The sequence below is a fragment of the Balaenoptera acutorostrata genome, chromosome 17, assembly GCF_949987535.1.
Source record: "Balaenoptera acutorostrata chromosome 17, mBalAcu1.1, whole genome shotgun sequence".
Lineage (NCBI taxonomy): Eukaryota > Metazoa > Chordata > Mammalia > Artiodactyla > Balaenopteridae > Balaenoptera > Balaenoptera acutorostrata.
The window spans coordinates 19,530,528-19,543,552 of NC_080080.1; the positions used below are offsets into that span (position 1 = coordinate 19,530,528).

General features: G+C 39.5%; 1 protein-coding gene across 9 annotated transcripts in view; it reads left to right on the forward strand.

Annotated features, from left to right (window-relative positions):
- Positions 1-13,025, forward strand: part of ENPP2 (ectonucleotide pyrophosphatase/phosphodiesterase 2) — a 107,407-nt gene that overhangs the window by 63,503 nt on the left and 30,879 nt on the right. For 5 of the 9 annotated variants that reach the window (XM_028168191.2, XM_028168190.2, XM_007188818.2 and 2 more), the window contains exons 10-14: positions 1,742-1,807; positions 2,729-2,801; positions 7,201-7,356; positions 9,382-9,490; positions 12,314-12,439. In XM_028168191.2, coding sequence (XP_028023992.1) covers positions 1,742-1,807; positions 2,729-2,801; positions 7,201-7,356; positions 9,382-9,490; positions 12,314-12,439 — 530 coding nt within the window. The remainder of the gene's footprint in view (positions 1-1,741; positions 1,808-2,728; positions 2,802-7,200; positions 7,357-9,381; positions 9,491-12,313; positions 12,440-13,025) is intronic. The other 4 variants (XM_007188820.2, XM_007188821.2, XM_057532385.1 and 1 more) reach the window with 3 other exon arrangements.

Genomic DNA, 13,025 nt, shown 5'->3' on the forward strand with positions numbered 1-13,025 from the left:
CTCTAGCCATCTACCATGGCTCTGAAGCTTTGTCTTTCCTCCTAGCTCTCTCATGCTCAGGTCTACCAAAAGTAAAAGCTGAAATGGCTCACCCAACATCCCACAATACATTTTTTTTTTTTTTTTTTTTTTTTTTTAATCAGTGTTCAGCTTGACTTTATTTATTTATTTATTTATTTATGGCTGTGTTGGGTCTTCGTTTCTGTGCAAGGGCTTTCTCTAGTCGTGGCAAGCGGGGGCCACTCTTCATCGCGGTGCGCGGGCCTCTCACCATCGCGGCCTCTCTTGTTGCGGAGCACGGTCTCCAGTCGCGCAGGCTCAGTAGTTGTGGCTCACGGGCCTAGTTGCTCCGCGGCATGTGGGATCTTCCCAGGCCAGGGCTCGAACCCGTGTCCCCTGCATTGGCAGGCAGACTCTCAACCACTGCGCCACCAGGGAAGCCCCACAATACATTTTTAATAGTTTATTTTTTTAGAGCAGTTTTAGGTTCACAGCAAAATTGAGCAGTGGATACAGAGATTTCCCATCTACCTCCTGCACCCACACACGCACAACCTCTCCCAGTATCAACACCCCTCACCAGAGTGCTACCTTTGTTACAAATGATGACCCTCCATTGACACATCATTATCACCCAGAGACCATAGTTTATATTAGGGTTCACTCTTGGCCACAGTAATTTTTACTATCTACCATTAAACTTAGGCTTCGGTTTAAATTCATCATAAACATGCTCTAATGCCTGGTCTTGGATGGGGAAGCAGAAAAGTATGTTGTGTTCCTTGTTAGGAAAAAATAAGCAAATTTCCCCACAAATAAAGACATCACTCAGCTTGTGAACATCTTAATGTAACTCAGCCCATGATACAAAGCTATCACGTTAGCCGAGAGCTCTTGAAATGAGTGCCAGATTGAGGGTAATTATATTTCAACAGAGGAATGAGACTTATACACAAAAGTCATTGTGGATGAAGATTATACCCTTTTTGTCAGTCTCATAATTATATGTGCCTATTCTTGATAGATTTTTATAGAGCTAGAAGAGAATTTCAAGAATACCTTTCCTAAACCCTGATTTTATACCCGAGGAACTTAAAGTTTCAGATTAAATAATGTTTCTCAAGTCATATAGCTATTTAGAGATAGAATGATAACTAATCATGATCATTAATGAAAATAGGGATTATTTTTAGCACTCGCTATGTGCTAGGCACTGTACATGCCTTTTGCCTTTCTTGTCTCATTTCCTCCTTACAACCAAGCTGTTCAGTGTGCTTTGCTATCATCTTTATTTTACTGATGAGCAAACTGAAGCTGAGAGAGGTCGAGAGGCATAGAGGTCAAGAGAGGTCACACCAGCAAGAGGCAGATGGGGGATATAAGTCCTGGCCCCTCGGTGGCTACAACTAATGGCTTTACCCACTAAATAGCAATGATTCTGAGTCTGGGATCCTTTCTGCCTGTAGCTGAGCCTCTGATAAGCATGGCAGATTCTTCATTTGACTGTGAATCGGAGTTTCCAGTGTTGTCTTCTGTAGCAGAGGCTGAGCAGCATGACATGTTGCAAATAGAAATGGACGTTTAAACACTAATTGGAAAGGGGATCTTTTACTACGACAAAGTGAAAACAGATGGTGGTAAATAGAGAGCCCTTGGCCTGGGTGCAGGAGCAAGAGCTCATCAGGCTGGAGATGGTAGAAATGCAACCTAACGTGACGCTTTGCCGGTTGCTACCCTACAGGATGATCCCTCATGAGCGGAGGATATTAACCATCCTGCAGTGGCTCACCCTGCCGGACGACGAAAGGTATTTGCTTCTCCCCATCCCACCTGGCTCTCCCTCTTCTTTCTTTAGTACATTTCCATTTTAGGTTGGAATTGGGTGAATAACCAGATGGACTATGCAATAGAAGCACAGCCATGGTTTGGTATTATTACAAGTTTTGTGGTTCTGAGCCTGAAACGTGGCTTACAATGGACGTAGGTTACTGAGGACCATTTAATTACATGAATTACTCCAGCTATTAATCCTGGTCACCACAACAGAGCTCGAGGGAGTTCCCAGCTTTGATAAATAAACCAGCAGCGTCCCAAGGATTGGGGAAGCATGAAGACTGACTTTTAAAATAGATTTTATTTTATTGGAGTACAGTTGATTTACGATGTTGTGTTAGTTTCTACTGTACAGCAAAGTGATTCAGTTATGCATATATATACATTCTTTTTCATATTCTTTTCCATTATGGTTTATCACAGGATGTGGAATATAGTTCCCTGTGCTATACAGTAGGAACCTATTGTTTATCCATTCAATATATAATAGTTTGCATCTGCTAATCCCAAGCTCTCAGTCCAGAAGACTGACTTGTCACTTGAATGGAGTTGTTCTTTCAGGCTGCAGATTGCTTGGCCCCTGTGAATGATCACTGGGCTCTATTATCTTGAGGATCCAAGACCAGAGTTTGCGTTCAGATTTTCCTCATGACTTTTTATTCCTGAAGGTAGTAATCAGGCAGTTACCCAAGCGGGGATGGTGTAGGGGGTGGTGGGTGGTTTTTTTCCTGTAGAAAAAAAACAAGAAAGAGACTTTTTTCACGCTAAGACTAACAGTGGTTGGGCGATTCATTAACTTGATTTGAGAGGATCTTTTGGTAATGTGTAGGGATATTTGATATTCTTTGTCATGTGTGGTTTGGGGGAGATTCTGAACCTTCCAATTTTCCCGTAGGCCTTCAGTCTATGCCTTCTATTCCGAACAACCTGATTTCTCTGGACACAAATATGGCCCTTTTGGCCCTGAGGTTAGTAGCTTATCTTCTGCCTGAGGAGAACCTGTGTCCCTGGGCCACCTAATCTACTGACCTTATTTCAGGATTTGTACCAAGTCTCTTAGGGTGTTTGTATGTGCAAAGTGGATACAGAGTCAAAGAACTACAAGAGTAAAAACATTGAAAAGAATCTTAAACATACCTGGTTTTCTTACAGGAACTTCATTTCACATTGATTTGCTATTCAAACGTATCCTAAACTTGGTGTTCATAGGAAGGGATGTATTCCAGCCCTGCAGGCATCAGTCAAAAGATGAAGGATCGGGAAGGGTTGGCATTTGCCATCACTGGGAAAGGAGTAGAAAAGAATCTGGAGATGAAACCTGCAATATAAAGCATTGCAACTGAATTTCAGCTCCCTTAAAATGGTTATGCTGTTCAGAGAGGATAGGTCAGCTCACTAGCCTTAGCAGGTACAAGCAACCTGGAAAATTTGATAGCACTGGACATTTTTTATTTGATAAATCTTGACATAGGTATATACCTGTGAGACCATCACCACGATCAAGAGTATGAATATATCCATCACCCCCCTAAGTGAAACAAATTCTTAACTGGGAGAAATACACTGTTGAATGAATCTGTTTAGCAGAGCAACGTGACACCCTTGTATCACTCAGGGAACTTAGTAGAAGACAATCTGTCTATAAGGTAGTAGTATCCAGTATAACTTCAAATTCAGGAGGTGGGAAAGGGATGGGGATATTTTATTATGTTCCTCTTTTATCGAGAGATGGAAATTTTCCCAGTGCTTCAGCATAGATCATTTAAAAATATGCTGGGATTTGCAAATCTAAATCTTTTAATATTTTAAATGTTTTCCACCTCTCTTCCTTACTAGGGTGGTGAGGTCTACATCAACATAATAAAACTTGATTTTGGATGAGAAATTGTTTCATAAACTCTTTGATGATGGGAACTACCTCTTATTCTCTGATAGCCGATGGCAACACTGTTGGCCATAATTAAGTTTGTTATGTTCAGCATAAGGATGACTAAGGAAATACAGATAAGTGTGTCTTGGTTTAAGTATTTCTGATCAAAATGCAGCATGTTTAAACAAAGACAGTAAATACTAAGGAGCCATAAATACTTCTGAATGCTTTAACATCAATTCAGTGGTGATTTCCTTAAGCACTGGAAACTAGAGGCTGTGCGAACCCATTCCTAGTTTGCCTTAAATCACTGAAGTCATATAAGTCTGATGCTCTTTTTCCTATTCCTTCGATGTTTAACCACTGGTGCATGATTATGAAACACAAATGATAAAATGAGATAAACATCTGCATACATGAAACACAAATCTTATTCTTGCCAGAGCAAGCATGACTGTTTTATCTTTAGGATAATTTTCTTTGAGATTAATCTAAAGTGAACAATAGGAACCTCATTTTATTAAGATGTTAAAAAAAAAAAAACCCAAACCCTAAGCAGTTCCATGTACCCTATTTAAAGGTTCAATTTTGCTTGGATAATAGTATCCCCTAAAAGACCCTGTGGCATAGGCAAACAGCGATTGGTATAGCCATTCTTTAAAAAGCTAGAGGCTGGTACTTTAAGAGGTTAGGAGCTACTCCAATTGCTCAGCTGGTAAGTGAACTTGGAGACAGAACTTCTGACTCCCAGACTAGGAAATAATTTAACTCTCCTTTAGTCCAGGAGATAAGCAAAGTGGTCCATTAATAACTATGTTCAAACCACACAGAACGTTTTCTTTATGTCAAAAGTTGGCTTTTTACAACACAGAGGAGGTATAATTCTTATAATTTTCATTTCCTTAAAAGTTATATGGCTTAGCAATGAATGTTCTTTATTCATTAACATCTCTGGATTTCTAATATGTGTAGTTCAGTTATAATTACTTACTTGAAAGTGTGTTTTTGATCGAGAAATAAACTAAAAGGTTTTTTTTAAGTCCTGAGCAGTGATAAATGAAGCATAATATAGGATGCTTTAATTTGCTGTAATGATGGTTCTATGTTCAGGATTCTCATAAATATACAAACATTTTTTTCCTGAGTATTTTTGAATTAAGAGTTGGAAGTATTCATGCTATGTTCTTTTTAGTATTAATGCTTCTTATAACTGGGATATTCTCGTATATCTACGGGGTAAAACACTTACGATGTATCTTCAGTTATGATAACCTGAGAACTTGGTCACTTTCTCCCAAAAAAGCAAGGGGTGTTTTCAGATTTCAACTATTTCTCATTTGGTTCTAGGAATCTTATTTTTTACTGAAAGAAAAACAAAACAGTTTAAAACATGAAACCAAAGCCAGCAAAACCTCTTTTTAGTGGTAGATGAATTGGTTTATCTACCTATATATCCCTCATCTACACTTATTGTGCATGTAGCTGAAATATTATTTTTAAAATCAGTAACATGTTCTCTTTTACACCTTGCATTTGAAATTTAATCGAAAGGATTCAATCTGGCAAAATGTTGTGTGCTCCAACACACTTGAAGTTTGTGCTTTATTCGCTTAATACCTGAGTATACTTTTTGCAGGACGATTCGCAAACATTGGGCTAATAGCGTCAAGAAATGGCGTATTGCTCCTGGTTTCATAGTGTAATGGTGAATGTTCAGAAAATATGCTTGCTTTTGGTTACTGGCGCAACCTTTTTCTCTTTGAGCTTCTATGCTTTCCCTGTGACTCTCCGTTCGGCTGCTCTTCAGGCCTAGAGGCAGAGCTTTGGCTGGCTAGTTACTACCTTCAGACGGCAAAGTATCCTTCTGAAAAGCAGGGAAATTTGCCCCTCTCCTTCCCATCCTTTTAATAACCTCAGGCTAAATCTTCTAAAGTCAGACTAAAGTATGGCTGGTCAGTGAAAACTTAGCTATTGTCAACCTCTAACATTCGAAGAAGGAGACCCGTGCGATATAATCCCTGGATGAAAACTCATTTTGACTAAAATGCTGTTTCTCCTGCTACTCCTCTAACCTGCTGCAATCAGAAGGGCTCGCCTTTGGAGCCTTCGGAATGTTGAGGTCTCTTGCAAATGGCCGAGTGTCTGATGGGCAGACTTGAGCGCTAGCTGAATGAATTCGGTGACCATGAAATGGTAAACCCTCCTTTTCCTCTTGCTTCTCATCTCATGGGGAATTGGCTAAAACTAGAGGCATTAAAAAAAAAAAACCAAACCAAACCAGAGTCTGTGGGGCTGTCTTTCCATCGCTCTGCCGGAGAGAGAGGATGAGACAGCTGTGGCGATTCCTTTGCAGTGGCTTGCTCTGGAAACAGTGAAATCGCATGGCAGATGGCCTCCTTTTTGGATACACTAACATCGTTCCTCCTCCTGGCCCTTCTTGCATCTGAATGAGTCTCGGAACAGTCCCACCGAGAGAAATCAGCTAGGTAGACAGCAGGGCTTGCTGCTTTAATTCACCTTTGCACCATCAGCAAATCAGGGGCCTGTTTTTCTCCAGCATTTGGAAGTCCCAAAAGGTTATCTTCCTTATCTACAGTTTACGTGTCAGCCTTTACTGCTCACTAGATTTTCAAAACAAATGCATAGTACAGCCACTACCCCCCCAACCACCACTAAAAGGGGAATGTCTAACAGAAAGAGTGTAAGTAGACTCTTTCTTGATATATATATGTATACCAAGATGAAGAGATCTCAATGACTTTTTACATTTCACCTAATTTTACAAGAGGATTTTTAAAAAGACAGTTCTATTTATGGTTACCTCTTGGCTCAGAGTTCTTCTCTACCAGAAACCTAAATTATCAGTGGGAAGTTCTCTCTGCTCATGTGTGGAAGTACATTCATGACCAAGGAGGACTGCTTGGTATTTACGTTTCATTCCATCCTTGGTTTAAAAATGTTTTTCCTGATCCTTTCCAATGAATGTGACAGTTGCTTGGATATAGTTGGTGGTCTGAACAGACACCTGTTAGAATCTGAATTGGAACCACCACCATGAATCCTTTTGCACCTTGAAAGGACCAAGTGACTAGTATTCTATTTAGTTTTCAGCTAGTACTTTATAAATGGAGAGCTTTTCATAGCCAAGGACCAGTCTCTCCGTAACGCAGGAGTTATGGAATGCAGAATTCTGTGTCACCTTCAGGTCTATCCACAGTAGGCTCCTCAGCCAAAAGAGACCCACATGACCAGATTCTCTTAAATTATATTCTTGTTCTCAGTGAAGAAGCCGTAACAGCAGTATCAAGTTCGATCTAGGAGGCTTCTCTCTGTAGAGTTCCCGAATCATCCCTCATACCAACTTTTTCTCACTTAAGGAGTCTTAGTTTTTTTTAACTAAGACTCTGCTGACCCCGGATGGCAAAGTGTGAGCTTTATGATCTGACCCAGAGGGACAGACGACTTCTGAGTCCAGACATCTCTATCCGCCAGTACAGGAGAGTAGTTATGGCTCACCTTTTACTCCGGCTAAGAGACCTAAGAGGAAGGTTACCCCTAAGAGGAGACAGGAAAGACCAGTTACTCCTCCAAAGAAAAGAAGAAGAAAATTACATAGGATGGATCATTATGCTGCGGAAACTCGTCAGGACAAAGTAAGTTTATCTATTGTTCCAAAGCTTTGTGGCGGGCAGGTCCGAGTTGAAGGTTTCCTTCAGTGCCTTGGTTTGAAAATCAGCTGAATATGTTTCAGAAAAAGTCTGGTGTGTCTTCCTTGGCTTTGAGTCCAGAAGAATCTGCTCCTTCAGAGGTTAACACTGATGTGAAGACTTCTTGATCTTTCAGCTAGGAAAAAACAAAAACAAAAAAAAAACCACCTTCTACTTTCTTTAGAGTTAGTTGCCCCAAACTAGTATGAATATTTAGGCTTGAATGAGTGTTAAGAAAGCTATTGGTTTTGCTTGCACTTTTTCACAGAATTTGTCACAGTTTCTTGTAGCCTTGGTTCTTGAGAACAACCCAGCAAGGTAGTCAGGGAAATCCTGAGAGACGGTATAGATTAGAGCTCAATAGTATATTGGATTAGATTAGTGGTCTGTACCTTCCAAGTTCAGAAGAGGTCTTAGATGATAGACAAGGGAAGAGCTGAGACAGAAGGAGAGAGAAAACAATGGGTAGATAGAGTTGGGTGTGTTTTCTTATAGAGATATGAGCAATGTGTACTCTTTTCATTACATTCAGAATAGCCTATAGGTTGTTACTTTTCTTGAAACCTCCAGAGACCTCCAAGGCACTATCTTATTTATGATTGTTTGAACTAATCACTAAGAACTAGGTTCTGGATTTTAACCTGAGTCATCTTTCTGACTAAAGAAAATGAATTTGTTGCCAAGGGTTGACATAGGTTGTGCGTTTGGTATTTCTTTGTCTAGGTGAAGGTCTTAGAGGAGAGCACGGTTTACTCAGAAGCAAATACCACTAAGTCTACCCTCTGTTAGTCTCTTCAGATTATGCTGCACACGTCATTATGAAACTTTCACTTGTGACTTACTCCTTGGGACAGAATTTGAAATACTGACTCCTGTCATGAAGAAAAACAAATTTATACCTGATTTTACTGATAACATGATATGAGGAGAGGTCAAGAGTCATCTGAGAAGATGCTAATGGAAGATAAGATTATGTGTCTGAGGAAAAAAAGATATGCCGATCCCTTCTGTTCTTATCTGTCATTTTGAGTGGATATGTGTGATTGTAGCTAAGCTGTCAAATTCAGCTAAAGTTCTGTCAAGTGTTTGTCTGATGGGATGTTTCTTGAAAATCTTTCCATTGCACAGAGATGAGAGGGAGAGGGAAATCTCTAGTAGGTGGTGGCATTCATGCTATCAGAAACTTCCATTTGAAACAAGAACATGAGAGATGGATTATGATTCTTATGCTTTGGAAGTGTTCTTCAGAGAACTGAGTTTTCATTTTTCATTAGGCTAACTAAGAAACCTTCTAGAACAAGCTCAATGATTCACTTCTGTTGAAGTTTGAACTCTTGTAGATTTTTATTTTACTCAAAATCAGCTTGAAAGGGACTACATTGGGAAGTAGTAGCTTGCTTCTTAGAAGTGGTCCTTCTATTAAGAATCTATTGTTGTCAGAAATTGACAGTTAAGTTTTCTGGAACACTAGATGGATCTCTTTGTATTAATGATGCTCTAATTTGGCATCCAGTGGAAGATTACCATTTAACCTCAGAACCGCTTTTGATTCACTTAGCCTCCATCTTCTTGCCATGGTTCAAAGCCTAGGTGTTTTCACATAGGGAACAAGAGGCTTAAACTGTCCATCTGACTTTCTTCTCATTCTCAAAATTCTTGGACTTAAAGAACATTGTTACATTTTAGAAAGGCCATTTTATCTCTAAAAAAAGAAGTGCCCTTAATTTTTCCATTTTTATATCAAAGAATCTTGAAAGGGATTGAATGAGGAGAGGTTTTACATTCCTAAAAGAATACAAATAAAAATGCTTAGACCATGTTTCCATTTAGAAAGGCAGGAAAATCTCCCTAGACAAAGCTCTGCCTCTGGGCCTGAAGTTTTCTTTCCAGAATGTTCTAGGGGTAGAAGATCTATGAGATACTGAAAGGAAAAAAAAAAACCTTCAGGGACTAATTTGCTCCTTTTTCCAGATGACAAATCCTCTGAGGGATATTGACAAAACAGTGGGGCAATTAATGGATGGACTGAAACAATTAAAGCTGCATCGCTGTGTAAATGTCATCTTTGTTGGAGACCACGGTAAAGCTTTGTTTCTTTATACAGATAGATAACATTTCTGATGTGCTGGGGAAACCCTTGCTCTCAGAATCCCAGGTTGTATTCTTCTTCCTCCTTCCCCCTTTCTTCAGGATGGGGAAAGAAATCGAGCCGTGACTCAAAATTATGAGACGACCTGAGATGACCCTGCATACATTTTGATCAAAACCAGGGAATTCCTGTATCTTCCTATTCTTTGCAGGAAAAGCCTTCCTACAAAAATCTGTCCCATATTAAAAAGTTGCAGGGAATTCCCTGGCGGTCCAGTGGTTAGGATTCGGCGCTTTCACTGCTGGGGCCTGGGCTCAATCCCTGGCCGGGGAACTGAGATCCCTCACGCTGTGCAGCATGACAAAAAAAAAAAAAAAAAGATTGCAGACAATTCCCTTGTGATATTAAGAGCTTCCTCTGTGAATGTGACATATCCCTGCTAGCCACATCCCCACAGAGTTAATGTGGCTAAAAAATAAATCTAAATATGATTAAAAAAATGGTGGAGACATAGGCTTCTTGTCAAAGAAGTGGCGTATGAGAAAAGTGATTTCCATGCATTCATTGAGCTAATTCAAGACCCAAATCAGAGAACCCTGTTTCAGTAGAGAAGACTGTTAAAGAGAGGAAGAAGCAGTTTAGGAAGCAGTTTTCTAAATCACTGTATAAAGTAGAAAAATTGATGGGTCAAGAGCATCATAAACATATATGTTTATAGAGCTGGGGGGGGAGGGTGCATCAGAGAACATTCTTATTTCACAGGTGTGCAGACTGAGAGTGCCTTCTGCATTCCAGAACTAGCAAACTGAAATCATGACTCTGGAATATGGGGCTGCTCCCTTCTAGGAGAGGGTTTGGAAGAAGAAAATGAGTTGACTTGGTAGTTCTGTTAAGAAGGGCAGATAACTCTCCCTAATGAAAACTCTGCTCTGGGCCTGAAGTTTTCTTTATAGAATTTTCTAGAAGATCTATGAGAAATTAAAACAAAAAAACAAAAAAACCCTAGAACTAACATGCTCTTTTGCAGGGACTAAATGTAACCAGCTGCAAAATCATGTTCCATGAGTTTGACTTGGTGGAGAGCTGCAGATAGAACAGAGAATCTGGCGCCTGTGACACAGCTGATTTGATTTAAGTTGCCCAGAGGTGTCAAGAACATTTGCTTACATGGTGGAGCCATATGTCTAAGAAGTAGATGGGCTCCAATGAATCACGTGCTGGAGCATTGTAAAAGTCTTGGCTAGACTACAATCTGGTCTGGCCAGTGTGCAGGCTTCTGAGATGAATAGATGGCACAACATCTCTTTCTTAAAAGGTAGTATTGTCTAGCGTTCCAGAGCCTGGGCTTTGGAGTAAGAATGAGTTGCAATGGAGTTCAAATTGCACTGTGCCACTTAAAAGCCTCTCCAAGTCTCAGCCTCCTCATCTGTAGAATGAGAACACTAACACCACGGACACAGAGTTAGCCTGGAGGGTGAAGGGTGATGATGCTTGAGAAGCACTTTGAAAGCAAGAGAGATGGTTCACCATTGGGGTGGCTTAAGTGACTTAGGAAGGCAGCAAATGAAAGATCCTTCTAGTCTTCCATTAACATGTATTTAGAGACTTCCCCTTCCTGGATTAACATTGTACTTGAACATAATAGCTGTTTATTGTTTCAGTTTTTCCTCCTGAGATTTTAAATGTTAAAAGGCAAGATATATAACCCTTGTGCTATGTTGGGATATGTTTTTCTCTCTCTTCCTTCCAATTTGTATTTAAAAAAGAAGGGTCTGGATCTGGGATCCCAGAAGGTGATAATTTGAATTTCACCATACCTGGGCCACTCTGAGTTATATTTCTTTATTCCAAAACCTTAGGGAATCCTTTACAGAATCGTTTAAGTTTCCCCACTTAAAAAATATTTGGATACTGGATTGTACAAAGCAATATATTAAACCTTTATAGCTTCATCTCATCTCATAAATTCTGAAATGACAGTAAAGTTCTCTTCCAGCCTCCATAACTTGTGATTCTAAGATCTGAGCTTGTTTTTGTTTTTATTTATTTTTTTAATATTGATCAAGAAATTCTCCTTGATGGGAGGCAGGAAACAAATCATGGGTGGGAGGGGGCAATATTTGTTGGTGAAAAAATTCCCTCCCAAGACCCTTTTTATATTCTAGTTGCTAGCTTTCAGTTTTAACAGATTATATTGTTTACAGCTTGTTTTCAGCGTTATTTTGTTTTTCAGTTTGGGTGGTCACTGGGGCTGACATTTTTCTTTCTCTCTCTTGCCAGTATTGTTTTGTCAGTAACATCCAAGGCCACCAGTGAAGGCAGAGTGAGGGCTGGTGATTCTGTACTCAAGTCGTGAGATACATTAGAGAGTTGGAAAATGACATTTTGTAAAAGAGACACAGCTATTTACACCACCCCCAGCTGGGAAGAGTTTAAAGCAATCTGGGATTTTTTTTTTTTTAAAAGAATAGATCTTTTTCATAATGACAGTGTAAATAGATTTGTTTTTAAAAGATCACGGTTACTTCCTTTATCTTGTTGGTCTTGCTGAATGACTTAAAATATAATTGAGATGATGCATTTTCAGCCTTCTTGTGCTGCAAGATGATATGACTAAAGCAATGTCTGATGAAAAGATTATATAATGAAGCATTCAAAAATTCAAAGTCAAGTTAAGTAGCCTCAAAAGAGAGGGATCCTCATGTTAAGTTGTGAAAAACGAATTAAGGAGAGGCCTGAATGTTACCTTTAGTGTCTGTGTGGAGATTTTAATTTTACAGTTGCCTGAAAATACTTTCTTTTCCCTCCCCATAGGAATGGAAGATGTCACATGTGATAGAACCGAATTCTTGAGCAATTACCTAACTAATGTGGATGACATTACTTTAGTGCCAGGAACTCTAGGAAGAATTCGACCCAAATTTAGCAATAATGCTAAATGTAAGTTGACTCTTAAAATACTAAATTGTTAGAAGGGTAATTTAGTGGAGTGAGAAAGGGCTTATACTCTGAAGCTAGACTACTTGGGTGGAAATCCTAGCTTTGCTGCTTAGCTGAGTGAACTTGTATGAGTCATTGAAACTCTCTCTAAACCTCAGTTTTTTTCATCTGAAAAAAGGAATGATAAATAACAACTAGCTCATAGGGTTGTTGTGAAAATGAATCTATGTTTATCACTTAGAATAGTTCCTGGCCCCTCGTAGCGTTATGTAAATATTTGCTCTTGTTTTTATCATGTGGAAAATACACTTAATTTGAGGCATGTGTATAACCATAAACTTCTGCTTACAAGAGACAAACTTTCCAACAAGAGGTTCAGGTTTACTCTTTAGCTCAAGTGAGGGAGTCCATGACAGGGTTGGCAAAAGTGCCCTTGGACCCTAAACCTTCCTACGAGCCTGGTTGAAAGGAAATCTTCACCTTTAGAAAAAGTGATTGACAGAACCCAGCAGGAGAAACTATTAAGCCCTTGGAAAGGGGCAGCTGTTTTGAAAGATTAGAAATAAAATAAACAGGAATAATCTTA